This window comes from Pipistrellus kuhlii, unplaced genomic scaffold (genome assembly GCF_014108245.1).
Source record: "Pipistrellus kuhlii isolate mPipKuh1 unplaced genomic scaffold, mPipKuh1.p scaffold_m20_p_52, whole genome shotgun sequence".
Lineage (NCBI taxonomy): Eukaryota > Metazoa > Chordata > Mammalia > Chiroptera > Vespertilionidae > Pipistrellus > Pipistrellus kuhlii.
In genome coordinates, this window is record NW_023425554.1 from 1,039,005 (window position 1) to 1,066,687 (window position 27,683).

The 27,683-nt window shown below is 58.4% G+C and overlaps 1 protein-coding gene and 1 long non-coding RNA gene across 9 annotated transcripts; one reads left to right on the forward strand and one right to left on the reverse strand.

Annotated features, from left to right (window-relative positions):
- Nucleotides 1-25: 25 nt before the first annotated feature.
- Nucleotides 26-1,846, forward strand: LOC123651429. Its single transcript, XR_006740145.1, has 4 exons — nt 26-345; nt 1,047-1,226; nt 1,454-1,582; nt 1,707-1,846. It is a non-coding gene; the product is annotated as an uncharacterized LOC123651429 (long non-coding RNA).
- Nucleotides 1,763-27,144, reverse strand: WIZ (WIZ zinc finger). Of its 8 annotated transcripts, XM_036415916.2 has the most exons (13): nt 26,994-27,144; nt 25,380-25,643; nt 20,508-20,580; nt 16,817-18,942; nt 15,477-15,800; nt 11,418-11,588; nt 10,005-10,508; nt 8,566-8,964; nt 7,436-7,981; nt 5,567-6,094; nt 4,951-5,370; nt 4,466-4,661; nt 1,763-3,476 (listed from the first exon to the last, which is right to left on the reverse strand). In XM_036415916.2, exons 2-13 carry the CDS (start codon nt 25,582-25,584, stop codon nt 3,317-3,319), a joined length of 5,652 nt encoding a protein of 1,883 aa, XP_036271809.1. In that variant the 5' UTR covers nt 25,585-25,643; nt 26,994-27,144; the 3' UTR covers nt 1,763-3,316. The 8 variants fall into 8 exon arrangements, with proteins under 8 accessions (XP_036271809.1, XP_036271803.1, XP_036271805.1 ...); XM_036415910.2 differs by lacking the exon at nt 11,418-11,588; XM_045573564.1 differs by lacking the exons at nt 1,763-3,476; nt 11,418-11,588 and adding an exon at nt 3,483-3,754.
- Between the last annotated feature and the right edge of the window lie 539 nt (nt 27,145-27,683).

Here is a 27,683-nt window from a genome sequence, read left to right on the forward strand (position 1 = left end):
GCCCCGCCCTACTCCCGCCTTTCGTTTATTTCCAGCCTGAGGTGATTGGTTAAAAATAACGTGTAGAGTTCGGAGGGGCGGAGCTATGTGCTACGGAAAGCCCCGAGGCTCAAGTGCGGCCGGGTGGGCGGAGGGTCTGTGACCTGGAGGCCCGCCAGAGGGAGCTGGGTCTACAGCGAAGGGCACCGCTGGAATTGCGGTTCTCCCACGGGGGTGCGGGGCCAACGTGGACTGTTTCTAACATCTCTGGCCTTCAGCTCCAGATGAGCGCGGTAAAGCCATATTGGAATGAAAATTACAACTAAGCGCCAAACAAGATGCTGGGCACAGGTTCAAACATGTGAGGTAATATATATATAAAGCAATCACTCCAGTGCTGGGTGTACTAATTGTTACGTTTTGTTATCACGGTTACATAAAAATAACAAACATATTTATATAGCATGTTTATATTATATATGTAATAAATGTAATTTATTATCTGGGATGTTTCCTCACACCTGCAAAGACCTTGTTTTTTGAATTCTGTTAAAGGACACGAAAACAGACTTGGAATTCATGACTTGCTCAAAGTCCTTGATGCTTGTGTTAAAGCTGGAATGACCCACTAAAATCTTCTTGGTCTTTCTGGACTTCAGAGATCCTGCAGTGGCCCAGCCAGGTTCCAGCCCTGACCTCAGCACCCTGTATGGATATGTGCAATCCAGTGTCATAATTTCTCAGACACTTAAAATGATACTTGTGAAAATTCATCAAGCTACACAATTGACTTGTACACTTTTACGCCATAATTCGGATGGGGATAAGGGGGTGAAGAGTTTATAACTGAAGAGATTGGTCATGAGTTGATCGATGAGTAGATAGAGCTCACTGTAGGGTTGGAATTCATAAAATTTTAGTGAAACAACTCCTTCCCACACACACACAAATGGGGCTTCTGCAGAACTTGCTGTCCTGTGGGGCAACAAACTCCTTGTGTAAAGCGTGTAAAGCTCTGGTCAATGTGCTTCCAGCTTTGGGACTTGGCTTATTTGTGTCACCCTCAGGGATACCCGCCTGGCTGTTCTCCAAAGCAGTGCCCTGGACACTCCTTTCATAGCACCTACCACAGCCATCATTTTAGCCTCATGTGCGGATTCTGTTAATAAATTCAACCCTCTACCTCAGAGTGAGTCAAAATGACTTAAGGGATGTGCTCAGATGTTTTAGGAAAAGATCCCTCTGTGGTAAGAACTATATGTGACCCATTCAAGGACTCACACAGCTATCACTACACAACTGTGGGTGAGAAAGGTCATCCCATATTACTTTGTAAGTTCTTTCATCATTCGAACTTTTTTATATTCAACTTGTGTCACTTTTATACTTTTTAAACTAATTTGTAAAAAAAAAAATTTAAAATTGCCTTTAGGTGAGCTCTCAGCCGAGAGATATCCTCTTCCTGTTTTCAAAGCCTCAGATACTCCCCCCACAGCTCGGGATACACAGCAGTGGTGGAAACCTTTCTCCACCAGGCAAGACGTGTGTCCTGACCTCCCACAAGCAGAAATGTCAAGCATGAAGGACAAGACCACTCCTGTGGGTACGTTGTCATAGCTACTTTGCCCCTTTCCCAGCCAGGTACATGGTGGGGGCTGGGTAAAAGGGTTGGGGGCTGAAGAGGCTTCTTCTGTTTATACCCCATGAGGTCATTTCCCGCTTTCCAGCCCTTGGCCGCGAGTGAAAACGATGAGCTGAAAAACCACATGCAATAAACAAGAAGGAGCAGCCAACAAAATCTCTTAAAATCTCAGAAATGTTCAATAAACATTTGCAGAGTGAGAAAATAAATAACATTGCAGAGGAGCCAACAGCTCGCTTTCTCCTTGTTACTGGGGTTCAGGGTCCCGACAGGTCACAGGTCTTGAAGGCAGGCCCGTCCCAGCTCTCTAAGGGGTCCTGACAGCTATGCACTCCTCCCTCCCCCAGGAGCCCCCACACCCTAGATGGTCAGCTCCTGCGTCCAAGAGCCCTTGGGCCTCAGTCACTTCTCCATCCTGGCTCCCTTCCTGGACCAGCTGCCCAAAGCCCTGTTTCCTCTCCTCTGCATACAGGAGCCACGTCACCAGCTGGCCAGAGTCCACACCGGCCACGCCATTGAGGGCCAACGAGCTGGGAATTTGAGCTCATCCCCAGCTGGGTCTGGTTGGTTTGGTGGCCAAAGGGAAAACCCAGGACCTCCTGAGACTCTGGGTGGAGGCGGCTTGATCCCAGCCCCAGGTGCCAGCTGATGCCAGCCTGTCTACTTGACAGAAAAACACACGCTGGCCACCTACCCCGGGGTATTTCCAGAAGAGAAATTTAATCTAATTTACATACTTCTAGGTACATTGATAACCAAAATGTGGCCACTGAAAAAAGTTAAAAGATTGATCAGCTCCCAGTTTCTAGCTGGCCCAGGATCGCAAAATAAAAAGATCCACGTTCCTTATTCTCTACACAAAATGCGTTTTTAAAAAAGTGAAAGGTCTAGGGAGCTGTACATAGACAGGAACAGTGAAAAGAGGGAGGGGGTAGGAGTGGGGAGGAGAGTCCCACCCCCACCCCTTCCAGGGCCCAGAGCCCCCAGAGGTTCTGGGGGGCCTGGACATGGCAGGAGGCAGCTGTCAGCTCTGAGCTCTTCCCAGCTGGGAAGGTCCCTCTGGGGGAGGGGGCGGCCAACAAGGATTTCCGTGGCATTGTGGGCTCAGTGGGGGCTCCCAGGCCTCAGTGGGCCCGCAGAGGGAGCGTACCTTCCCCTGAGCAAGCACCGTGGCGTGATGTGTTCGTTTGACTCGGGAACTGGGGGGCTGGGGCAGATCCCGGTCTCACGAAGTGTGTGTGCGTGTGCGTGTGCGTGTGCGTGTGCGTGTGTGTGTGTGTGTTAGCATATGCGTGTGTGTGAGAGGATATTCACGGGGCAAGAGGAAACCAGGACAGGGGGTCTTTGGAGTCCTTGTAAGTGGCCACAGATGGCAAACAAAGCCCCACCTGGCTGCTAGACATTGGGGAGTGCTGGCCTTCCTCCCATGACCAGATCACCTGCCACCAGGGACCTGGCCGCTGCCCTGGCTGGATTGGGTAGGTGTGGCCTGAAGGAACACACCCTGGGTTTGGCCCCAGAGTCCTTGAGCTGGGGGAGGGGTGCCCTGGCTGTAGTGTGCCCGGCCCCCAAGGGTGCCGGTTTGAGGTTTTGGCTTGCTCCTTTGGGAACGGAAAAGAGAGGAGGAGGAGAGAGAGGAGGAGACCAAGGAGTAGGAGACAGAGGTGGCACGGAGAGATCTGGAATGCTTTTGTGTTAGGGTGCCTCTGCCGCCGCTGTCTGTGCTGGAGGGGCCTGGGGCTCCTCAGGCGGGGGGTCTGCTTTGGAGAAATTCATCTCCAGGATGTGCCGCTGTAAGTGCCGCACCCACTCCTCCTGGATGGAGAGAGGTCCCTGGAATTCCACCTCACAGAACCTGTGTGGGGACAGAGAGAGGGAGGAGTGGCCAGTGCCCTGGTTACACCCTGAGTGTCCAGTGTGGTGCTCAGTGTGGACAGAACCAGACCAGGATTTGAGGGAAGGGAGCCCAGACGCCAGATGTTCCCCAATGGACAACTATCTACCCATCATGGGGTACTGGCCAGGTCCCCCGGAGCCCCATTTCTACACTCAGGGCAGTCTGCTGGCTCAGGTGCTGGGTATGGGTCATCTGGCTTTCCAAGCACTTCCACCATCTGACTATAGGCATGTGCCCTGATTGGAGAGAGCAGAGAAACAGATCCTGCCCTGCCAAGCTCAGGAGGGAAGGATAAAGCTAGGGAAAGGAGGATCAGACACTAACAAGTACCTACCCTGCTCATGCACCCTTCACCAGCTCCCAGCCCTCACAGCCCTAAGGAAGGTCTCACAGCACGTGGGCTCCAAACTCAGTCTAGTGGCTGGAGAGACGTAGGTCTGAATCTTACTTCTGACTTGGCCTCTGTGGCCTGAGGAGGCCCTCTCACATCCCAGACTCTCAGTTTCCTGGCCTCTGACACTCACCTAGACTTCAGTATTAATAAACTAAAACCTATTTTTTTTTCTTAATCAGGAAGACACTTTTTGAGAATTTACTGTGTTCTAGGCACAGACTGAGTCCTTTATACACATTCAACTCTTAATCCTCATAACAAATCAATCAGGTAGGTCTGCTATTAATCCCGTATTATAGGTGGGAATATCGAGGCATGGAGCAGAAAGTCCTCGCCCAAGGTCACTAAGCTGCTAGGTGTCAGGGTCCCAGCCTCATGCTCTGAGGTATCTCTGTCCGTGAGGAGCCTTTAGCCTGGACCCCGCCCACCCCAAGGAACTGTTGCGGTTCCCGTTCCCAGCCCTGAGTAGCCCCTGTCCTGTTTAGAGGCTCTGGCTGGCCAAACCCCAGGCAGGTAGCCTCCCACCTCCCTTCCCTCTCCCAGGGCCTCATACCTGCACTTGAGGGTATAGATGTTGCCGACGAACTTAACCAGTGATGTCTGGGGGGGACGAGGCACCAAGGAGGGGACTGGCCGGACCCGGGGTGGGGGTTGCCGCACCTCCTCCAGCTTCTGCTGCAGGTCATTGGCCTCCTCACCCCCCCTGGCCGCAGAGGAATCTGCAGGGCGGGCTTGTCGGCGCTCAAATTCTGAAGAGGGGGAGGAGAGGGATGGGAAATAAGCTGGAGGACGAGGACCTTGGAGAGGTTCCTCCTTCAGCAAGTGATGGGCGATTACTGTGGGGACCTGGAAGACGGGCAGCTGGTGCCTGGATGCTGCTGGGCCCTGGTGACAGGTGGGATGGTGGATGGATAAATGAATGGGTGAGCAAGTGAGGAAGTGATTCCAAGACAGATGCACAGCAGAAAACCTGGGGGAACAGTGGGTGCACCCTGCTGGTGTCCATTGCCCTCATGACCCTCTGCCCCCAACACTCACTGTTGATGTTCTGCCGCTGGTGCTCCTCGGCTTTCACAGTGCCCGGTGGGCTGGCTGCCAAAGGCCGCTCACCACTGTCGGCTGCCCGGCCAGCCTCCGGCCCTGGCTCACCCCCAGCACTGCGGCCCACCATGGACAGGCCCCCAGGTGCCAGCCCCAGGTGTGGCCGCTTGTCGCCCTCACGGCCGTGGCCAGCGTTTCGGAACTTCTTGGTGAAGGGGCGGCCACCCTGGATGTAGCTGCGGTAGGCGCCCACCTTCTGGGGCCGGTGCTTGATCCACTCGCTCAGCGTCTCAATGGGTGAGCCATTCACGCACCACTCAGTCACACCGAACTGCCGCAGATGCGCCCGAGCATGGCTGGCCAGGGCCTTGCGGTTTTCGAAGTAAAGGCCACACAGCTCACAGCAGGCCTCGGTGGCTGCAGACAGAGGGGGCGCTGCTGAGCCCCAGAACCAAGGGAGCAAGGGTACCCAGAAGTTGCCGCCCAAGTCGGGAGACAACCCCGCCTCCCACTGGGGCCTTGACCCCTGTTGGGGGTGGGCATGCGTGTGGCAGTGCCCGGCCATGCAGGCCCTGGCAGATGCCCTCCCAAGACCCTGCCACCCGCTGCTTACAGGAGTGGGAGGTCTTCTCGTGAAGGGTCTTTGCCTTGAAGGGCAGTTCAGTCTGGATGTAGGTCTTGGCCTTGACCTCTGCAGAGAGGAAGCGATCCTCCTGCAGGGGTCGCTTGGCTGCCACTGAGCCCAGGTAGCTGGTGGCTGAGGGCTTGGCACCGGTGAGGGGTGCCAGGTTGAGCTCACGGGGTACCTGGGCCAGCCCAGCTCCTGGTTTGCCTGGCCGGCCAGCCATTGGCACCAGCGGCAGGAGGGGCTGTATAGACCCAGGAACCACTGTAGGGGGCCCATCATCAACCAAGGCAGGGGCCAGGTCTCCAGCTGGAGGCTCCTTCTTGATGAGGCACAGCTTAGACTTCTTCTTAAGGATCTCCCGAAGCGTGTCGATGGGCGAGCCATTGACGGACCACTCAGTCACACCCATCTGCCGCAGGTGGGAGCGCGCGTGGCTGGACAGGCCTTTTCGGTTCTCAAAGAACTCACCGCAGAACTCACAGCGGATGTCACGCACTGGCTCTGCCCGTGATGCTGAATGGGGTTGGGGAAGAGAGGAAAGAGAGAGGTGGCTACTGGCAGAAAGCCTTAAGCTCAAGGCCAGTGTTAATTGCCCTGCTGACCCGTCCATGCAGTCCCAGACCCGAAGGACCTGCTCCCTCATCTTCCTCCAGGGGCCTTGGTGTACATCTAGTCCTTCTGCTTGTTCTGTCACTTCAAAGTCTAGCTGGCTTCCAGAAGACTCCCTGGGACATGGTGATATGTTAAGGAGCAAGCACTCCTTTGATCCGGGGTTCAGATGCCAGGGTGACTGTGACCCAATGTGATGCTTGGTAAGCAAGTTGCCCGCTGAGCCTGTTTCCTCCTCTGCAAAATGGAGATGAAAACTTCCACCTCCCAGTATTACTGGGATGTGGGATGGCCTAAGGCGGGAGCAGTTGAGAGCACGGGGCACCAAGCAGCGTGAAATCACTGTGCTAAGGCCTAGGGCTGGGCCATCCTCATCTGCTGGGCATGCAGTAAAAGCTCAGCCAATCTAACAGTGCGAGAAAGAAGTAAATGACAGGGGCATTACAACTACTGCACACACAGCTTTTTTAGCCTGACACCATGCTAAGCACTTTACATCACTGACGAAAACCATACAGACTGGGGACCATGCTGATATCTATCCTGCAAAAGAGGGAACTTGCCCAAGGTCATATATTGCTAGACTATGGGGCAGCAGAGAATCTAATCTGAACCTGACCCCCACTTAAGTGTCCACAAATGTCAGAGAGATAGTTTAGACCCAACTTCTGGTGGGTTTCTATTCCTGCCCCTTGCAGACATCACTAATTAATCCTTGCAATCTATATTACTGGGAATCTGTTTGGTTGCCAATCAACTGAAAATGACACAAGAAATAGAATCTTTTTTGCCATCTCTGAATGTATGAAGGAGAATCAAGAGGCAGCTCAGGCCCTAACTGGTTTGGCTCAGTGGATAGAGCATCGGCCTGTGAACTCAAGGGTCCCAGGTTCGATTCCGGTCAAAGGCATGTACCTTGGTTGTGGGCACATACCCAGTAGGGAGTGTGCAGGAGGCAGCTGATTGATGTTTCTCTCTCATCGATGTTTCTAACTCTCTCCCTTTCCCTTCTCTGTTAAAAAATAAAATAAAATAAAATAAAATAATCAATAAAATATATATATTTTTTTAAAAAGAAAAGCAGCAGCAGCTCAGTAGCAGGAGCATACAGCTAGCTCCTTGTCTCCTGAACCTGTGTATCCTCCCTTCCATTTCAACCCTGGGCCCTCGGGGTATCCTGCGGGGAGGGGGAAGGTAACCCCCATCCGACCTGTTCTCCCTGCCTTGCCCCGGGGTCACACTTACACAGGTTCAGGGGGGCCATGTCTTCCCGTGACGCCACCCAGGGACCCTCAGACGGGTGTAGCTCCCCATGAAGGGTCCCTGGCAACATCTCACGCTTGATCTCCACACGCATTTGTTCAGGCTTCAGCTTCTTGGTCAGGGAGGGTGCAGTCAGGCCTGAGAACATCTTTCTGGCCGTGGGAGGAGAAGCAGTTGGTGAGTGGCCCAGGGGACTGCCTGGTGGTGGCAACTTCTTGGCCAGGGGCGAGAGGTGAAGGTCTGCAGGGCTGCGGGCTTCCAGCGAGCTGCCAAGACCTCCGCTGCCCACCACCTTGGCCAAGGCTTTTGGACTGGGTCCTGGTGGACTGAGGGGTCCTCCAGGCCGGGACTGAGTCCGCCTCTTGAGGATCTCCCGCAGCGTGTCGATGGGCGAGCCGTTGACATACCACTCAGTCACACCCATCTGCCGCAGGTGGGAGCGCGCGTGGCTGGAAAGACCCTTTCGGTTCTCGAAGAACTCACCACAGAACTCGCAGCGGATATCGCGAGCTGGCTCTGGGCCTGAGGCTGCAGCAGAAGAAAGGGGCAGTCAGCACCATGGTTACCATAACATTGCCACCTGCGGGTCTCCTGGTCAGCTGGGCTACAGCATGCCCGCAGGCTGGGATAGTGGTTGAGGGCAGGTGCAGGCCAGGGAGCTGAGGATTGGGGTGGGGGGCCAGTCACCCAGCAGGAGCAAGGGGAGGCTCCAGAGAGCCGTGGGCCCTAGGTCCTGGCGGAGAAAAACCGAACCAAGATTCCACAGCTCTGCAGGTCCCAACAAGGACTGGGGCAGGAGGGCAGGAAGTGGCAGCCTAACTGCCACGTGCCATCCAGACCAAGGACAACCATGGGCACGTTCCACACCAACAGGCAGCACCCCACCCTTGGCCTCCATTCCCAGGGAAGGTCACATTCATGGAGGTCAAAGGCCAAGAGGGAGGGCATAACAGCTGACTGCCAACAGTATCTCTGGGCAGAACGGGACCACTGCCCAAGGCCCCTGGCTACTCCCTGCCCCATCAAGGAGGGAGTAGGGAGGGGGCTGCGACCCCCCCGGGAGGGGCTCCAGGGCCCGAAGGGAGGATGGGGCAGCTGAAGCGAGAACCTACAGAGGTTGAGAGGAGACGGCTCCACATCAGAGGCCCAGAAAATGCCAGCGGCTGCGGCGGCCGAGAGGTCCTGCTTCCCCCAGGGGCTGGCCATACCCGCAGCCTTCAGCTTGGCCTTCTTGGCCGGCGGTGGGGGGGGGAGCAAGGAGAGGGCCGTGGAGGTGGGAGGAGGCCGCCCCAGCTGGGCCAGCACGCTGCGCCCGGGTGGGAGGCGATTCTGGATGCCGACCCTCCTGATGAGCCCGTGGAGCACGTCTATGGGGGATCCCTTGGCATCCGGGTCGCTGACGCCCAGGTGGCGCAGGTGGGCGCGGGCGTGGCTGGACAGGCCCTTGCGGGTCTCAAACCAGGCACCGCACAGCTGGCAGTCCAGCTCTCTGCCCCCGTCACTATCTAAAGCTGCGGAGACAAAACACAGGGGGGGGTTCACGGCCGCCACCTTGGCCGGCCCTTAGGGAACTGAGACAGGAGGGCCTGGTGTGATTCTCGTCTGCTCAGGCGGTCCGGGGTCCAAGACTTAGGTCACAGATAGACTTTTAAGAGGTTCTGGGAAGTGGGAAGTCCTGCCTCACTCTCTGGCATCAATGTAAGTGTGTAGAGATCAAGGATGTGGGGTAGAGAGGCAGTAGCCCAATTCCAGTGTCTAATCTGATGCTCTAGGCCTTCTTCACTGGGACCCCAGCTATGGGAGATCAGTAGGGTAGGTGACAGGTACAAAGCAGGGTCCGGCCTGGCTGCCCAGCATCATGCAGCCGAAGGCGCATCTACTTGGGGCCCTGCTCCTAGCAGCACAGCAGACCATGGAAGCAGCTTCATTGGAATCTGAGGTGCCCCGCTGGGCAGGGGGCCAAGACCTAGGGCTCATCCCTAGGCTCTAGGGGCTGCCCGCATGTGGGGAGGCCTGATTTCTTAGGGGCCAAGTTAAACCTGCTCACTGAGACTTAGGGGGTTTCTTCCCACACCCTACTTAGCCAGATCCACAGGCAGTCTGGACCCTAACAAGTCAGAGATGCCTCTGCACGGGACTGATGGCCAAGAGCATGTGAAGACAGGGCCAACCATGGGACCTCCTGTCAGGTGGACCACGTGTCTGCCTGCAGGACCCAAGATGCCCCACAGGTGGGGGCATGCACGCCTGGTTCCCTTCACTGCTCCAGCCCTCAGGCCCACATAAAGCGAACAGCTGCCCCTAAGTGACAGGGGTGATCCTAGCTGGCCTACCAGCCACAGCGGGAAGAACAGCAAAGTAAAGTGGGAGACAGGTGATAATATGCAGTATGGCCAGCACATCAGGAGATGCAGCACCATGACTGATACTCTGACCCAGAACACAGGAACTGCGGTCTCCACTGCCCCCAACCCTGAACCCTATAGCCCAACCTGAGGCCTCCGCCCTCCCAGTGCTGGTACCTCCCTCAGCTCCCAGGACCCACACTCACTGAGGTTCAGGGGCCCCTCGTCCTCAGACTGAGGCCACTGTGCCTTTGGGGAGATCGGCCGGGGGCTCAGGGACAGCTGGGGGCTCTTGTCCTCAGGATTCTTGGGGATAGGGGAGCCTGCCAGGGCCAGTGGCGCCTTCTTGAGCAGTGGGGAGCTGGGCGGGTGAGCCAGGCCCTTGGCTGAGAAGCCAGGAGGCGACTTGATGGCCTTGTTGATAGCAGGGGCGTCCAGGGGCTTGGCCAGGCTGAGCAGGCTCTGTCGAGGGGCCCCAGCGACCACCTCCTTCGGGGAGCTGGACTTCTTAGTCAGGCCCGGGGGCAGCCCAAGGGGTGTGTCAGGCAGGCCCTTCTGCTTCACGAGCTCGTAGAGGAGGTCGATGGGGGCACCGCTGCTTTCAGACTCGGCCACACCCAGCTGCCGCAGGTGGGAGCGCGCATGGCTGGACAGGCCCTTGCGTGTCTCAAAGCAGGCACCGCAGACCTCGCAGGTGGTCAGGCTCTGGGCTAGAGGGCAAGACAGAGGCCAGGAGAGCCAGCTGTGAGGTCCCACAGGCCCTGCTCCCCCGCTTCTCTTCCCTTGGGGCCCTGCTCACTCAGCTCCGTAGAAGGGTTTTGCTTTGGTCAAGCCCAATGATCCTTAAAATGACCTTAATGAGGCAGGAAATGGCCTGTCCAGTTTGCAAATAAGGAAACTGAGTCTCAGAGAATGGAGGAACTATGCCCAAGGGGCCAGAGGCAGAGTCCTACGGTGGTCCAGCCGGTGAAATTCCTTTTGGATCGCTAATGTACTAATCTGGCAACAGGTTTTCACCCAACTTCTGACCTGACAGCCACACACTTTACAGAGCTAAGTCCTAGCCACCCTCTGCCACTCAACTCATGCCCCAAACACTGGGCTGGAGGCCCCAGCCACCGTCTCATAGTGCCCTGCACCCTCTTCTGCAGAGCCCTTATCCCCCTGCCTGTCTGCTTCTTAGCCTCCCCGCTCCCCAACTTCATGACCCCAAGGACAAGGGCCAGGTCTGTTCTGCATCTCTGACATGCCTGGGGTCCAGCACAGTGTTTTCACTACTCACTAATGACCTGAGAATCAACACACACACAAGGCAGTGTCATGAGGAAGATCACAAAGTCAGCCAACGAACTGGGTCTGAGTGTGAGCCCTTGACAACCATGACCACTGCTTCTGTGGATGCCCCTCCCTTGTCCAGTGAGGGTGAAGCTCAAGGCCATGCATGCCCAGGGCAGCAGGAGCTCAAGACAAAAAGACAGCTGGTGTCTCCTTGGTGCCTTGCGGTGCCAGAGATAAAGCTGTGGCCAATCCGGGGACCCACTTTAACCCCAGGCCCAAGAACTCCCTGTGAGTGTGACCAGCCTGGCCAGTACCATCACCCTGCCACCTGGGCCACTCACCCTTGAGGTCCGGCAGCTCTTGCTTGCTGCCGTGAGAAACCTCTGCAGCCACTTTGCTGCTCAGCCGATTGGCCACCTGCTCCAGGGGCCCAGGAGCAGAGAGGCTCTTCCTGGGGAGCAGAGGGGGGCCCAAGTCCATGGCCACCATGGTGTTTTCTTCAGAACCCAGGCCTGTGAGGTTGGGAAGACAGCCTCAGCCTCAGCAAGGCATGGGCTGCCTATCCCTATAAGGACAGAGAGCGGGGACATGGTGGGGGGTTGCTTCATTCTCATCCTGGGTGCCTACCCCCCCAAGCCAGTATGACACAGGGATGTCAAGGCCCGCCCCCTGACAGCAGAGACTAGGAAGAACTTCCACCCCAGTCTCTGAATACAGGTCGGGGGACACAGTGTTAGTCAGAGCCAAGGCTCCCGTTCTAGAAGATCTCAGAGAAAATCTCAGGGCAGAACTTATGAGGGGAAACATCTGTCAGTCTGGGAGACAGGTGGGGGGTGGTCAGAAGAGGAATTCAGTAAGAGAAGGCCAGAGTCAGAGGCCATGCAGAGATGAGGAGGACAGAGAAGAGGCTCCTATGGACTTGTGGGGAGTTTCCAATCAGACAAGACAGCTGGGGCTGGGGCCGCAGAAACAACTGGCCTACTTATCCCAAGCCGAGCTCTAAGGGGGGAAGCTGAGAATGACGACATCACTGGGGACAGGAAGAACAGGAATCATAGAACTTCGTGTAAAGTTTGTGAAGCATCATCCATCATGCCAGTAAGCTTCCCTGGGTTGGGCGTGCATGAGGACAGGGAGTCAAAGGTGCATTTTCATGCTCTTAATTTTTCAGAGAAAGCGGCCCGAGAAGCCCGTTGAGCAGCCGCCCCCCTTACCCCCTCCCCACACACACAAGGCTTGTGCTTAAGAGTGTGAACAGGATGCCCCCCATCTTAGGATGAAGGACCAGTGTGTCAGCCGGGGCCTTGGAGGCACTCAGTGCTATGATAGGGAGCCGGTCGGTCCCCTAGTCAATGTGAGTCCTACGAAAACAAGAAGACAAGCAGGGAGGGCCGGCAGGGCCACGACACCGAGGACTCCGGGGGAAGTGAAGTGGGCGCGTCTGTCAGACGGGACAGGGGCCGTGTCAGGGCCGAAGTGACTCGGAGTGGGTTTCCCCGCTGGAGAGGCCGGAACTCCGATGAGGGGCATCCCGGGGCTCCCGGAGGGGCAAAGGACATCTGTCACACGGGGCGAGGGTCCCACGGGGTGGCGGTGATTGTTTCCGAAACCCGAGACCCTGAGAGCGGCGACAGGAGGCCCAGGACCCGCGCGACGGGAGGGCCTGGGGGAGGGGCGCCCCGAGACCGGACGGTGGTTGTCGGGGGCGAGCGGGACGCCGACTCTGTCCTCCCCTAACCCTCCCCGGCGCGGGCTCTTACCCGGCGCGGGCGCAGGCGCGGGCCCGGGCCCCGGCTCCGACTCGGCCTTGGGCCCGTCCCGCGACGGCGGCTGCGGCGGCGGCGGCGGCGGCGGCGGCGGCAGCGGCGGGGGTGGGGTCGGCGGCTGCGGCGCCGGGAGGGCCTCCGGGCCCGGGCTCGGGGGGCCGGGTGACGGCGCCCCCGCGGGCGCGCGCTCCCGGACGCCCACCGCGCGCGGCCCCGCGGCCGCCTTGCTCTCCGCTTTTGTCACTCGGCACTGGGCGGTGGAGGCGGCCATCTTGGCTCCGGCGCACGCGGGGCGGCCGCCCCAGGCGGGAGCAGCCGAGCGCCGAGCGCCGCCGCCGAACCCTCTCCTTTCCGCCCCGCCCCTTGGGGTGAGCCCAGGGCGGCCGGCCGAGCGCCGAGCGCCGCGAGCGAAACGATCGCCCGGCCCTACCCGCGCCGCGGCTCCCGGAGGCACGCAGGCCGCGCTCCACGCAGCTGCCAACGTCCGCCCCAGCCTGAGTAGCCCTAAAGCTCAATCCACATGCACCCGCTTAACAGCCTGTAGGTTCCCGGAGCCCCGGCGAGCGGAGCTAGCTGCCCTGGGACTTGCTCCCTTCCCTTCCTTGGAAATCTCGCCTCCGGGTCGGGCATCCTGGAAGATCCCTGGTTCCCAATCACGAGGACCCCCCCAACATCATCCTGATCGCACTGTTCTGCAATTCTACAGAACTCCCCACACGGCCGGCACCACATTTTAAGCACAACCCGCTTCTCTCCAACACCAGACAGATTGCCCCCAGCTGTTCCTTGACAGCTGGGCGGGGCCAGAACCTGACCGTTGCCCCACCCCCAACTTGGCACCCGCCCCCTATGGGACAGGCTTTTAGGGACGGTTTTGTAAGGCCAGTGCCCAGACCTAGCCCTAATCTTGGGCCTCCTTCCTCAAGGCAAGGCTCCCAGAATCTTCTCAAACTGCCCACCATCCACCGTCTCTCCCCCTTCTCCCCCCCTTCAATGAAAGACTGATCAGAGCTCCCCCTCACAAGGACAAGGCCAGGGCAGTGCTGGGCTGCTTTCTCGCACTCTAATGGTTGGCCAGCCGCCTCAGCACTAAGGAGGAGGCAGGCACACTGGTCTTCCCGTCAAAACAGTTTAGCCAGAGCTCAACCTGGCTGCTAGGTGTGTAAGGGATGTGAGCCTGACATTCAAGCCTCTGTGGGAGTGACAAAGAAAGGGACAGGGCTAGAACCTAAGAACTGCCAGCTATGCCTCCAAGCCTCTCCTGAGACACCATAAACCTAGCCAGGTGTGTGAGCTGAATGCCCGGGGTGCAGTCTCCAGCAGAGGCAAGAAGCCTGAGGTCATGTCCCTACTGAACTTCTCCCCAAAATGTGACCTCAGCCCACCATTATCTGTCTGTGCCTCAGTCACCTCTTTGTCCAAGGAGGAGAAGGGGGCTTTGATAGCCCTCCCCTCCCCTTGTGGATCCTCAGGTGCCCCTCACTGGTAAGGCGGCTTACAGACGGGGCCAGCCTATCCCAGAGTACTGACTGAGGCAAGACCCTGGAAGCTCTAGACAGAAGAAACAAAGAAGGAAGCCTCAGTCCCAAACAGCCTCTGGACAACACTCCCCTCCCCCTCCATGTTCAGGTACCTTCTCCATTCCCCGAAGCCCACCTATTTCTCACTGCAAAGTTCTCTGCCTCAAGGTCCAGTAAAGGCTTCTACAAAGCCAGGCTCCACAGGCTGGGTCCTTCCATGGTGTCTAACCCCAGTTCTCTTCGCCAAAATACTTCTGTATTTCCCAAGTCATCTCACTAGAAAGACCACCAAACATGGTGTTCAGAAGTCTAGCTCTCCTGCTTTTGTGGCTATGGCAAAGCAGATGACCCCGTTTCCTTCTCTGTAAAACAGGAACACAACAGTCGTTAGCCCCGTGGAATTGCTCTGTGGCACACATGAGATGAAACCTTAGTATATAGCAAGCACTCAGTTATGGGAGGGATTATCACTGCTGCCAGACAAATTAGGCACCACTGGAAACCTAGACTGTAGATTCTAGAGCCATACTGCCCAATAGGATCGGACTAACCCTTTCCATTTCAAGTTCTCAACAGCATATGTGACTAGTGGTGACCTAATAGATCTCCACTCTCAGAAAGTTCTACCAGATGGCATTGCTCTGTCATGAAGAGCCTGACCTGCCTGAGGTTTCAAATCCTGGCTTCACCACTTCTGGCTGTGTGACCTTGGGCAGGTTAATTAGGTTCTCTGTGCCTCAGTTTCCTCATTTGTAAAATGGGGGCTCATCATACTACCCTTATGGGGTTGTCATGAGGGTGTACATTCCATGTTTGTAAAGTGCTTAGAACAGTATCTCACTCCTGGCAAGAGAGCCAGTAAGCACATGTTAAAGTCACTGTCAGACAAGGGGAGGTGGAGCTGGATCTGGGAGGAGCACTGGGCCAGCCCAGGTAACACAGAAGTGACCCATAAGTGGCAGGGTAGTTGTGGGGACACTTGTCAACGTACTTTGTAGAGTAACTTGAAATACTTTCAGAAAAGGGGAGTGGCTGCCCCCCTCCCATCCCTCCATCCCTCTGGGCTCCTGCAAAGGGTCGGGGCTCCACACCTGCCCACCTTCTCTCCCCTTACCATCTCCGTAGGCTGGCCCAGGGTCCTCAGCCCAGGCGGGTGGGAAGGGCACTGTGAGAGGTAAGCAGGGCCTGCGAGGGGTCAGATAGCCACCAGGCAGCCCCCCGGGCTCATGGCCAAGGGGGCTGGGGGGCCTCTCGGCGGCCGATGTGGCCAGCAGCTCCTGTAGGATGTTGATGGGTGAGACGGTGAGCTCCCAGTTAGTGATGCCAAAGTCACGCAGGTGGGCCCGGGCGTGGCTGGAGAGGCCAGCCCTGGTGTCGAAGCCGGCCCCGCAGAAGTCACAGCGCATCAGGCTGAAGGTACCAGGGTCAAAGTTAGCCACTGTGGAGAGAGAAAAGACATGGACTGCCTGGGAGGGAAAGGGTAGGTGACTCCCCAGCCCCAGCCCTCCCTTCTCCTAGAACTGCTCACCCTCCCAGGATCACACATCTGGATGCCTCCCTTTCCCGTTGCCCATCATCCCCCTGCTTGTGTTAGCTCCTGAGTCCAAATCTCCCCCTCCCCCCCACTCCAAGAAGCCTTCTCTCCTGACCTTCCAGCCCCCCCCCCCCAATGGCTCCCAGACTGCACCCTCAAACCCTTCTTCATTTGTGGATTTGCAATCATTTGGGTGAGTGATCCATTAAGACCCTTTTCGAGTCTAGAGTTCATATTCCCGGAGTTTCTCCCATCACAGCCCTGGTCACTCAACATCATAACTGCCTGATTTTGCGGCTGTCAGCCCATATCCCTCACCCCTAAAGCACGCGCGTGCACACACACACACACACACACACACACTCTCTCTCTCTCTCAAACACCAGACCAGCATCTCCCAAAGCGGCCTCCATGACTGCCAGCATCAGACCCACCCCAGGTGCTCATGCTGGAGGAAGGCCTCTGGAATCAGAACCTTGATGCCTGGGACTCTGCATACCTCACAGGCAGCCCCAGGGGTTCTGAAGCCAGCCAGAGTCCCCCCTCTGCTGTGACGGGGCTGCGGACTCCAGGAGGGCAGGGTCAGCTGCTTCCTTCACTGCTGTGGCCCCAAAGCTCACAACAGGGGGGGCCTCGCTCAGTGAATACTTGTTGAATGAAGAAACCAGTGAGATCCCCTGCCTACACTCCTTCCTCCAGCTGCTGGAAGGGCCGGGGCAGGGGTATCCCCGTACCTCCTCGGAGGTGGTTGCCTTTGCTGCGGCTCCCAGGTCTTCCCAGAGGGGAGGCCCCCGCTTCACCCAGCTCGGCACTATGGGAGGACTTAGAGTGAGGGCTGTTGGTTGGTTCAGACTCAGCTGCCCAGCTCTGTGTCTCGGGGGCCTCGGAGGGAGGTGGGTGCTGGATCGAAGCCCCCCTACCTTTTTTCTTCTTCTTCTGGAAGGAGAACCTTTGTTCGATGGCCTTCACCTCCTCGGCGGAGATGAAATGCCGGACATTGTAGCTGACGCCCACGCGGTTTAGGTGGCCCCGCACGTGGTTTGCCAGGCCGATGCCATTGTGGAAGCGATCGGGGCAGTAGGGGCACTTCCGCTCCTCGTGCTTCAGCGCCCCCGCGGGGTCCCCATCCAGGATTGTGTCCAGCCCCAGCGGGCCGCCCAGCGGCGCATCCAGGAGGAGGAAGTCCAAGGGGTGGGTGCCCTCCAGCCCCAGCTCCTCGGGCGGCAGCCTTGGGGGCGCCCTCGCTGCCGCAGCCAAGACCTGGGACCTCAGCTTGGCCACCAGCACGACGGGAACCGTCCCAAGAAGCTGCTGCTGCTGTGCTGGGGAGGCCTCGGCCGACCGCAGGGCTTCTCGGAAAGTCCGCTTCAGCTCCAGGGCTGGCTCTGGGATGAGGCCAGGGACAGCGAGAGGTGGGAAGACCCCATTTTCAGGGAAAAAGTCCATTTCAGAGGCCAGCTGCATATCCTCCTCCTCCTCTTCGCTCCAGGGGTGTCTTTGGTCCCCCAGTGGGGCTGGGAGCCCCTGCAAATGGATAGCGTTTTTGCTTCTACTGGGCTGTAAGGAATACGGGGTGGATGCCAAGGGCGAGGGAAAGGCTGGCCTTCCCAGGGGCCTCTGGCCCACGCTGTGCGGCAGTGGCTTTGACAGTGGGAAATCCCTTGTGCCCAGCTGCTGGCAGCCTGGGCCAAAGGCCAGGCTGGGGTCGTATCCAGTAGGGTTCTCCCGCCACGTAGGGGCCAAAAACGGCTCAGCGTTGCCAAAGTAGTCCTCAGCAGCTTCGGGGAAGCGGGCATACACGTCCTGGCTGGTGCCAGGCTGGCTGGCAGGGTTCTCCTCAAACGCCTCGCCATCCTCCTCCCAGTGGGGACGGGCGTGCACGAGCCTTACGTGCTCCCTGAGTAGGCTCTCGCTGGGCGCTGGGAAGCCACAGAAAATGCAAGCATGGAGGCCCGGGGAGGCTCCATAGGGCTCATAGCCGAGGGCAGCGGCGTCGGGGCCCGGGCTGCCCCCCCCAAAGTGCTCCTTGGCAGCCTGGCCCGGTGACTCGCGCACATGCAGCTTGGCATGCTGCACGAAGGCCTTGGAGGAACTGGTGCCAAAGACACACTTAGAGCACTGCAGCCGCGCCTCCCGGCCCTCGTCGTTCGGGATCCGCTTCAGCTTCTGGATTTCTTCGAGAATCTTCTCCCGGGAGGCCTGGTGCCGCTGCCGGTGGTGCTCCAGGGCACAGGGGTCAGCGAAGGCCCAGCCACACTCGCCGCAGGCCAGCGGGGCCAAGTTGGCGGGCGGCTCCTGGCCTGGGGCTCGGCGATGCTGGCTCATGTGCTCCAGGAGGTGCTCCTTCTGCTTGAAGTAGATGCTGCACTCCACGCACGGGAATACGGTGGGGTCCTCGTCCTCGTCCTCCTCCGGGCTGGCCACCCCCTCAGCCACCTCCTGCAGCAGCTCACACAGGTAGGGACCGGTCCGGACGGGGGGCAGCAGTGGCTGCAGGCGCTCCACAGATGCCTCTGCGTTCACCGTCCAGGTCTGAGTGGCCACTTCCGTGGCTGACCTAGGCAGACACCACTCCGAGGCTGGCTGGGCCAGACCCTCCAGGTCTGTCAAGTGCTCTCTGGCTCCTTCCTCCACATCCAAGTTCTTCGCGGCGCCCTCTGCAGGCACCAGCACGGTCCTGAAGGAGGTGAGAGGCGGCGGTGGGGGCAGCAGGTCCAGGGGCAGCCCTGCGTTCTGGGGTGGGGACTGCTCCTCTGCGTCTTGGAGCCAGCTGAACCTGGAGTGGCCCTGCGGGGACTTCTCCGAGAGCTTCGGTTCGCCCTGGTGGTACAAGAACCTTCCAGAGCCCTCAAGCTCAGCGTGGGGCTTCGCAGTTCTCACAATGACCGAGTCCTCGAACCTCTGCTCAGAGGGGATGCCCTCCCCAGCTTCCTGGACCAGGGGGTGCTCCCAGGGCCCCCGGCCATCAGGGAGGCCAGAGAAGTGGCCCAGGAGATGGGGTGGTGGGGAACCTGGCCGGAAGTCCAGGCTGCCTCCATCCCAGCAGCTGCAAGGAAGTGCCAATGGGGACAGGTTAGCCAGGGGCCTGTTTCCCTCCCTTGGGCAGGGGAGAGGGGTCCTCCCAGGCAGCCTGAGACAAGCCCCAGAGATCCAGCCCAGGCGTGACCTCAGCGTGGCCAGGAGTGTGGGGGTGAGGAGTGGGGGTGGGGGGAGTACGTGTGGACCATTCTAGAGATGTTGGACCAAAGGCCAGATTCAGCTCCCAGGATGCACCTCCTCATATAGCCTAGCCCTGTTGCACTGTGGGGAGTGTGTAGACACAAGGTGTTTCCCAAGCCTGGGGGCACAGTCAACTCTCATTTGTCCCCCAAGGCTCTGGCCTGGGTTCCAGGCTGCTTTTGCATTAGTCCTCCCTGAACTGGGGGCATTTAATTTATTTAGTTTCACCTTTCCAGCAAATTTGCCAAAACCCTGTGGCATGAACTGCTCCAGGCATGTAGCTCCCTCTGTTACTCCTCCAACCCACACAGCATCTTTCCTCTTGGAAGGGCAGAGTCAGAGAGATACAAGGTCCCCACCCAGCCCTGGCCAAAGTGACCCGGACCTCTTTTGGAGGATGGAGGAGGAAGGCCACCTCACTGAGCCTCAGTTTTCCTAATAATGGGACAAGTCCCAAGAACAAGAAGCTTCCATGCCCTTATGCAACGTCTAGGGAACACTCTCACTCTCGTATCCGTAACCGAAGAAACCCTAACACGTGGCAGGTGCTTATGTAAAGCATCCTAACCACAGCCCTTCAACAGGGGACCAAGAACACGTGAAGTGCAGGGTGAAGATGACACAACTCAGTGTTGGGGAAACACCTCACTTGGCCTGAAGCCTGGCTCCCGATCAGCCCATGACTAATGTGGGTTCTTCCTATGACTGTTTCTGACCCATCTCCCTTCGCTTTCTGCCTCCCCCAGGGATGTTGACCCCGCATTGAGGGGCCAGCCGGAAATCATGGGGCCACCTCTCTAAGCCCCATCGGTGACATGAGAGACTAACGGGACCATTCCCCCAGGGCTATGGGAAAAGTTCAGTGGGGTGGACCTGTGCAGGAGCCCGGCATACAGTAAATGCTCAGTAACAGAGAGCTATGGTTAATCCTGATCTATTATTCCAGAATGACACCTGCCAAGCCTTTTGATAAAGGGCCACTACCCTAAGCATGACTGTGGATTTCGGTTCCTACCTAACATCCCTTGGATCCTCAAAACAAGCTGGCAAGATGCATGCGAGGGATTTTACAGATGAGGAAACTGAGTCTTAGAGAGGCTTATGTCATGCTAAGGGTCACCTGACAGAGACAGGACTCCCAGGGTCCCACCTCCAGGTTCACCTCTGGCTCTGCTCCTGGCAGGGATAATGAGAGTTGACCATCTGTGTTCATCCCCGTCCTCCCCCACCCCCTGCTCGCACCCAGGGCCTTGCCTGCTGGGAGCTACCTTCTCCTGCCTGGCCTCCTGATTCCCTCGGGTCCCCTTCTCACTCCCCGGGCTACTCTCAGGCCTGGGAACATCCTACTTGCCCCCCTGCCCTCCCTGAGGTCAGGGCCAGCGTGGCACTCACCAGCTGCTGATCCGATGGGTGGCGGAGGTGGCACGGGGGAGGGCTTCGTTGAGGCCGGGATGGGACTGCCCGTCTGCAACAGAGATGGGAGACCCTGAGGGGCTGGGGTCCCCCTGGCTGGGGCCCTTCGCACCCCAGCTCTGGAAGCCCTACCGGGCACCTTGTAAGGGCCCGGCTCCCCCACCCTCGCCTCTGAGAGGCCTTTGGCCTCTACATCCCTGAGCCTTGAAAGGGGTTTCCTTGGAGGAGTCTCCTTAGCTCTCCTGGGGGACGCCAGGGGCTTGCTGCCTTCCATGGCCCTCTCTTTGTCCCTGCTGGGTGACCAGGATGTTTTTGTTGTTGTTTTTTTTAAAGTCACACACTGGTAAAAACTCCACCTGGCTCCTCATATCTACTATAAAAGCCAGATCCCAACCATCACCTACAAGGGCCTGCGAGGTCAGACCTCTGCAGGTCTCTCTGGCCTCACTTCCCTCTCCTCACCCCTCACTCCACCGGAACGGCTCCTGAAATCTCAAGCCCAACTCACTCTTTCTGGCCAGGGGCCTTTGCATTGGCTGTTCCCTTGGCCCTGAAGAGCCCTTCCTTAGCCACCTGCTAAAGTGAGCTCCTATGATTTTTCTCTCTCATCACCTATTTCATGTCTGTCTTAGCACTCTCTGAAACTGCCTGGTTCCTTCTCTGGATGACTGCATGCCTGTGTTCCCTGCTAGCATATAAGTACCTCCCAAGGGCAGGGACCTTTTCAGCCTCATTCATTGTAGCACCCAACAGATGCTAAACAATAATGGCCAGATGATAAGTGAGAAGCCTTCTAGCCTGAACTGCAGGGGACCCATCCCTGCCTTCCAGAACCCCTTCCAGGTCTACATCCTAGAATCAAATCCTCTCCGGGACCCCTCACACAGATAGAGCCAACTCTCCATTATCCGCCTGTGGAGCCACGGCCTAGAGTGACCACAGGGATCTTGGTCTGCGCCTCCTCTGCCCACTGCCCCCATCTGACAAGGCAAGCCTACCAATCGGGGCTCCCGCCAGCAGCCTGGGCCAAGGTTAACACGCTGGGGGAACTTGCACCCTGTCCAGAGCCCAACAGATGCAATTGCTGGATTAGCATCAATCTGAAGAAGGGCCAGAAAGAGGACTAGTGCCAGGGCTCATTCCTTTTCCAATCTCCCTTCATCAAATTTGCTCAGGACAAAGAAGGTTGACTGTCAGGAGCCCAAGTGAAATACGGGCAGGAATGGGTAGAGGGCTCAGAAAGTTGTGACCCCTGACTGGGGGGTCTTTGTGCTGAGCCTGAGGGAAGGGCTGTGACTGGGTGTGGTCTCGGGAAGGTGAGGTTGCTGATGGAGCTTCAGAAATTCACTGTCCAGAGCAGCTTATCGTCCTTGGTGCTAGTCATATTTGGGGCCAAGTATTCCTGGAAGGGGCTGCCCTGTGCATTGTAGGATGCTGAACAGCATCCCTGGTCTCTGTCCATTGGATGTTGGTAACCCCTACCCCAACCCCTGCAGTTACATCAACCAAAAATGTCTCCAGATATGACTGAAGTGTCACCTGGGGGCAGAATCGCTCCTTGTTTAAGAACCCTTGGGGTAGACAGGCGTGGAGCACAGCGGGCCGGGGGGATGCTTGGATGCAAGGGCCGGTGTCGGGGTGGGAGGATGGGGTGGGTGGGTGTCGGAGACGGTGTGATGGTTGGGAAAGCCAGACCTGAACAAGCCCATGAGCATCTAGACGACAAGCATCAGAGGTATGAGTTTCCCAGGGAGGGGCAACCAGTTCACTAGCAACAGGCCTCAGCACAGCCACACGTCTCAGGGTCCGGGCATCCTGCTTCTGAGATTCTGAGACCTCAAGCTCCTGAGATTCCGGGCGTCCCAGATTTGACGATTCTGTGGTTGCCGTTGTCTAAGAATGCCACGAGCCAGGGGGCTGCGCTGGCCTCTTTGAGCAGCTCCAGTGAGGCTCCTATTTTTAGTGGCAATGACTTTGAAGGAAGCAGGCCGAGCAGAGCCCCATATCCGAGACACCTGGGGGCCAGGAGCTCACCCAGCCGGTAGGGATCCGGAAGTCCCTGTGGGTCAGACGAGGCGCCCGGGCAGCTGCCATGCCAAGGGTCCTCAAGGGCTCCCATTCTTCTGGGATCCCCCAACAGGTTTGAAAATGAGAGAGGGAATACAAGAAGAGTGTCCATGAGCAGCTTAAACCCCAAGCCAGGCAGCATGGCAGAATGGCCAAGAATCTAGGCGTTGGAGTCAGACAGGTTCTAGTGTAAGGCCCCGGCGGTGACCAGAAGAGCATGCCTTTCCCATTCCAAGCCTCAGTTTCCTCCTCTGTACAGTGGGAACAGCCACCGACCCAGTTTCACATGGCAGGTGACTGGTGCCAAGGAGGTCCCAGTAAATGTTCCATCCACAGAGGCAGCGGTAGTGGGGAAGGAAGGAGGTAGGCATGCCTGGGGGGTCAGAGACGTCCCAGGTTGGAAGCTGGAGTCTCAGGCCCCTGCTCACTCCATGTTCTGATTTCCTTTCCAGCCTGAGGCTCCACAAGGACAGATGCGTTGTTGATCCCCTGGCCCCCTGGTCCCAATACCAGCACACATCAAACTCTTCATCAGTCCATGGGAACCATCTTAGCTCCGGGGAGGCCAATCAGAGAAGCCAGACCTTGGTGGGTGGCTGCAAGGTAGTTGTGGGGCCAATAGCCATACTAGAGGACAGAGGAGGCAGTTTGAAGGTAGCCATTCCAGGGGTGCCCAAGGCCTGGGTGGGTCTGAGGGAGGGCCCAAGCTTCGGAGTAGAACAGCAGCCCCAGTAACTGTTCCTATTTATAGACATCACAAGACTCCTAGGGCAGGTGCCCATGCCAGGGAAGGGGGGTGAAGTAGGCTGAGAGGGCAGCAGGGGATGGGGGGGAGGGGGCATCATGTCCGAAGCCCAGGCCCTCCTCCAACTTCCAGGCCCAGGCCCCACTTCAAGCCATCCCCACCTCATGCCCCCATTTGTTCAGAGACACCAGGAAGGCCTTGCCCTCCTCAACAGCCACATTCCCCTCCTCCTCAGGCACCTGCACTGGACCCAGATTGATTCCCTGGGGGCACTAAGGACACACCCACCTACTTACCTGGGGCTTTTGCCAGGTAGAGAAAAAGCACCCAATACCTCAGAACCAGAACCAGAACCGGAAAAGGCCCCGGGACCTCAAAGCCTGTTCCCCAGGGCTCCCACAGCCCAGGTCCTGGGCCAGTTCTACAGGCAGGACAGAGGGGCACTGTGGCCTGGGACTGGGTCCTGCCTCTTTTAGCCTTGGTTACTAAGGTTTGGAAAAGCGGATCACTAAGGTTCCCTGAGCTCTGATACCCTGCAGGTCTTACCCTGCCACTCCCCTGCGTAACACCTTTAGGTGTCACCAGTCATCTCCATGCCATTGCACATATGGGGCCTGCTGCCTAATTCACTGGTGCTCACCCTCACCTCCTGCATGCCTCCCCCTTTCACTCCACCCCTAAGCTGGGCCGGACTGGGCTCCCCCATTGCAGTTCCAGCAACTGTGTCATAACACCTGGTGGCTGGTCTGTCTCCCTAATCCCAGATGGCAAGGTCCATGAGAGTGGGGATGCTGTGTGTACTTGGTCACTGGCCATGTCCCAGTGCCCAGCCTGAGAAGGTGCTCTGGAAATATCTAAGCATCGTGAGTGTTGCTAAGGATCCGTGGGGGCAGTCAAGGATGGCTTGATAGAGCATCGTCTTAAGGATGAGAGGTGTCAAGCCAGGTTACTAGCTTTATGACCTTGGGCAACCTCAACCGTCAGAGTCTGTTTTTTCACATCTCTAACTTGGGATAGTAATAACAAAGACTACCCTACAGAGATCTTTTTAGAATGACACAAGATGATCACTTAAAGGGGTTAGCAAGTAGGAAAGCCCCAGCTGAGTGCTTGCAGATTCCTGGAAACCAAGGCCTTCGGGAATCTTCAGGGCAGGCCAAGGAAATGGAGATGTGTCTGGTGCCTTAGCCTGTGCTGCCCCACCACTCTCCAGCCATAGGCTGGGCTCATCCTTCCCACAGGGCCTTTGCATCAGCCACCCCCTCTACCTGGCTTCACCTGGCTCCACTCAAATCCCACCCCCTCGGAAAGGCTTTCCCAGGCGCCCCGGTACAGGCCTGGCACTCATTGAATGCCTTCCCAGCATCTGTCACTACCTGCCTGTGTGTATTTAGTTGCTTGTTGCCTATCTCCCCTATTAGATTATCAGGCCCCTGAGGGCAGAGACTTGTGCCTCTTGGTTTATGGCTGTATCCCTAGCCTAGCACAGAGACTGGCACATGGTAGGTGCTGAGTATAATGAATCACTGATGAGGCGGGAACAGTATGAGGTCCCCTTTTTGCTGGGTAAACCTAAACACAATGTGGTGGATGGCATCCCTGACTATGCAATCTCTCCCCAGCCAGTAGAGGGCACAAGCTGTTTTGGCTCATGGCTCAGGGGCAGGACTCACCAAGACAGCGCAGGAGGAGAGAGCCAGGATCGACAACTGAGGCAGGGTAACCCTGGGGAACCAGTGGGCTCAGGAAGGGCGCTTAGGATTCTAAGCTGGGCACCTGGACCCAGCCAGTGTGCTCAGAGGAGGAAGCCAGACAGATCTGAGTTCAAGTCCCAGCTCCTTGGTCAGGCAACTGGCCCACAGAACATCTGTTTTAATAACTATAAAATGCGAAACTAAGCAGAGTGCCAGAGAAGGCTCTGGACCCAAAAGAATCTGAATCCCAATTCAGCCCCAGCTTGGCGGGGTGACCAGGCCCTCTCTGAGCCTTGGGAACCGAGCTGGACGCTCCATCATCAAACACAGGGCCCACTCTCTTACCAGAGATGCCACCTCTGCCATCCAGAACGTCTCGGGGGCCCTCCTTGGTGATGGGCAGGTAATGGGTGGACCGGAAGATGCCACCGTCCCCTTCCGCTGCCTCGACCCCACCCTCAATGTCCTCTCTCGGTGCTGGGCCAGGCAGTCTCTCGGGGCCTCGAGGACGGTCTGGGGCAGCCAGGCCGCCCACCAAGGGTCCATCCATGGATGTTCTCTGCGTGGCTCCACTCGGTTGCTGGGCTGGCTCAGCAAGGCATTGTCGATCTGGGGGGCAGAGAGACGATGCTTAGGGGAGGTAGGAGAGGGACTCTGCCTTCCTTGAAGCCCCAATCCTCACTCGTGAAGCCTAGCGCTTCAGCTTACCTCCCAGCCCAGGGGAACTAAATAAATGGTCGCTTCTCGGCCTTTTGGCTAAGATCAAGTGTAATAAATTGTGCGGAGTCCCTACCCACTGACAGCGTACAGAGAACACCTCTCTCAACACAGATCCGGTGCTGCCTCAGTTTACCCGCCCTTACACATGCACACCCAGCCACCTTGTTTCATTCCAGCATTAAACCCTGTCACTTCTCACAGAGGCCTCCCTTTTGCACTTTGCCCAGTTGTGCCCTCACTTCCATGCACACACATACCCTATGCCCGTGCCTTGGCATGCATGCAGGTCATCTCTCCACTCTGATCTTATACCGAGGAAGATCGTTACCCCTGCACTTTTCCCACAGCCCAGTCCTCCCTCCTCCGACCTCAGGGCTCTCCAGCATCAATACCTTCACCCTCACAACAGCCTCAAGTGACCCCAGATCAACCCCCTTCGCTTTCCCCCAACATTACCCTTCATGCACACCCCATCCTGGGTTCCTCCCTCCTACCCTCCCAAGATCTCTCTAGTTTGCAGGCAACAGGGATGGATGGGGCTCCTGGTCCAGAAACGAGGACCCTAGGGAAGCCGTGGGGGTGGGGGCTGTTCTCTCCACCTATAAATACCTTCAAGGTAACGTCGGAAAGTGAAGGGCAGGAATGAGGCGCCCTCCCTGGGGAGAGGTTGGGGAGGCCGGTCGAGGCAACCGGGGCGGGGCCGGGACTCCCGGCCTGGCTGCAGGCGCTGCCCGGGGGGCCTAGGGGCTCCCCAGGGGCCCGCCCGTGGACTGGCAGTCGTGGCGAGGGTCTCTGCCCAGGCCTGGAGGAAGCACCTGCAGGTGCCCACCGGGTGGGTGATGCCAGCGGGGACCCGGCAGCACCGCAACTTCCGAGCACTTTGGCGGCGCGGAGAAGGGGGCTCCAGCCTGGACGCCCCTCCGGGAGTGGCAGGGGTGGGAGTGGCGCCGCGCCAGCGCACCCCCCGGGGGACCGAGGTCCGGGAGCTGCGCCCTCCGCCCGTGCATCTCGGGGCAGGAGACCCCGCGGGACGCGCAGAGGTGGGGGGGGACACCTGCCCCGAGACCCCCACTCCTCCCCCCACCTGCGTGGCCCCGCCCCCGTCCAGGCCCCGCCCCTGAAGGCCCCGCCCCGCCCCCCGCCTCAGGGGGTCCCGCCCGGCCAGGCCGGGCCGGGCCTCCCACTCCCCGCGCCGGCTCCGCCCCGCCCGCGGGCTCCCCGGGCCGGACCGGGCCTCACCGGGGAGGCGGCGCTGCCGGCCGGGTGCCGGGCTCGGAGCTCCCCTCTTTGGCGCGGCCGTCGCTGCCGCTACCGGCGCCGGTGCCGCGGCCTCCGCAGCCACCGCTGCCTCCACCGCTCGGGGGACATTGTCCCTTTAAATCGCTCCCCCCCGCCGCCCCGCCCCCCCGGCGCGCCGCCGTGACCTCAGCGCGACAGCCCCGCCGCGCCGCCATGATGGGGAGGTCCGGGGCGCCCCCTCCCCCTGGTGGCCCCCCCTCCAGTGCCCCCGGGAAGGGGAGCGGTCAGCGCGCGCGCCATGTTGGGAGTGGCCACGCAGGTCCCGGGGCCAGGAGTCCTGGGCGAGGCTCATTACCATGACAACGCTGTCCCCTGCCCTCAGCGGCTCTTCATCACCCCACTGGCTCTTCCAACGCTCTGCTCGCCAATAGCACCAGGGAAGTGGGGAGGGGGCAGAGAAGTTCCCCTCCGGGTCACTCCTACGGTGGATCTTCGAGGATTCCACCCAGCCAATCCTTAGGCTTCCACAAGCTCACTCCCTCCTTCCTCATTCATTATCCGCTGGACTTCCAAGCCTCCATGCCCCCAGAGCCTGCTCTAGGTTCCCACTGCTAAGACCCCCCTTCTCCACTCCACCTCCAGGATGGCAGCCTCCAGGTCCACCCTGTCATACACGCAAAAATAGGCCTG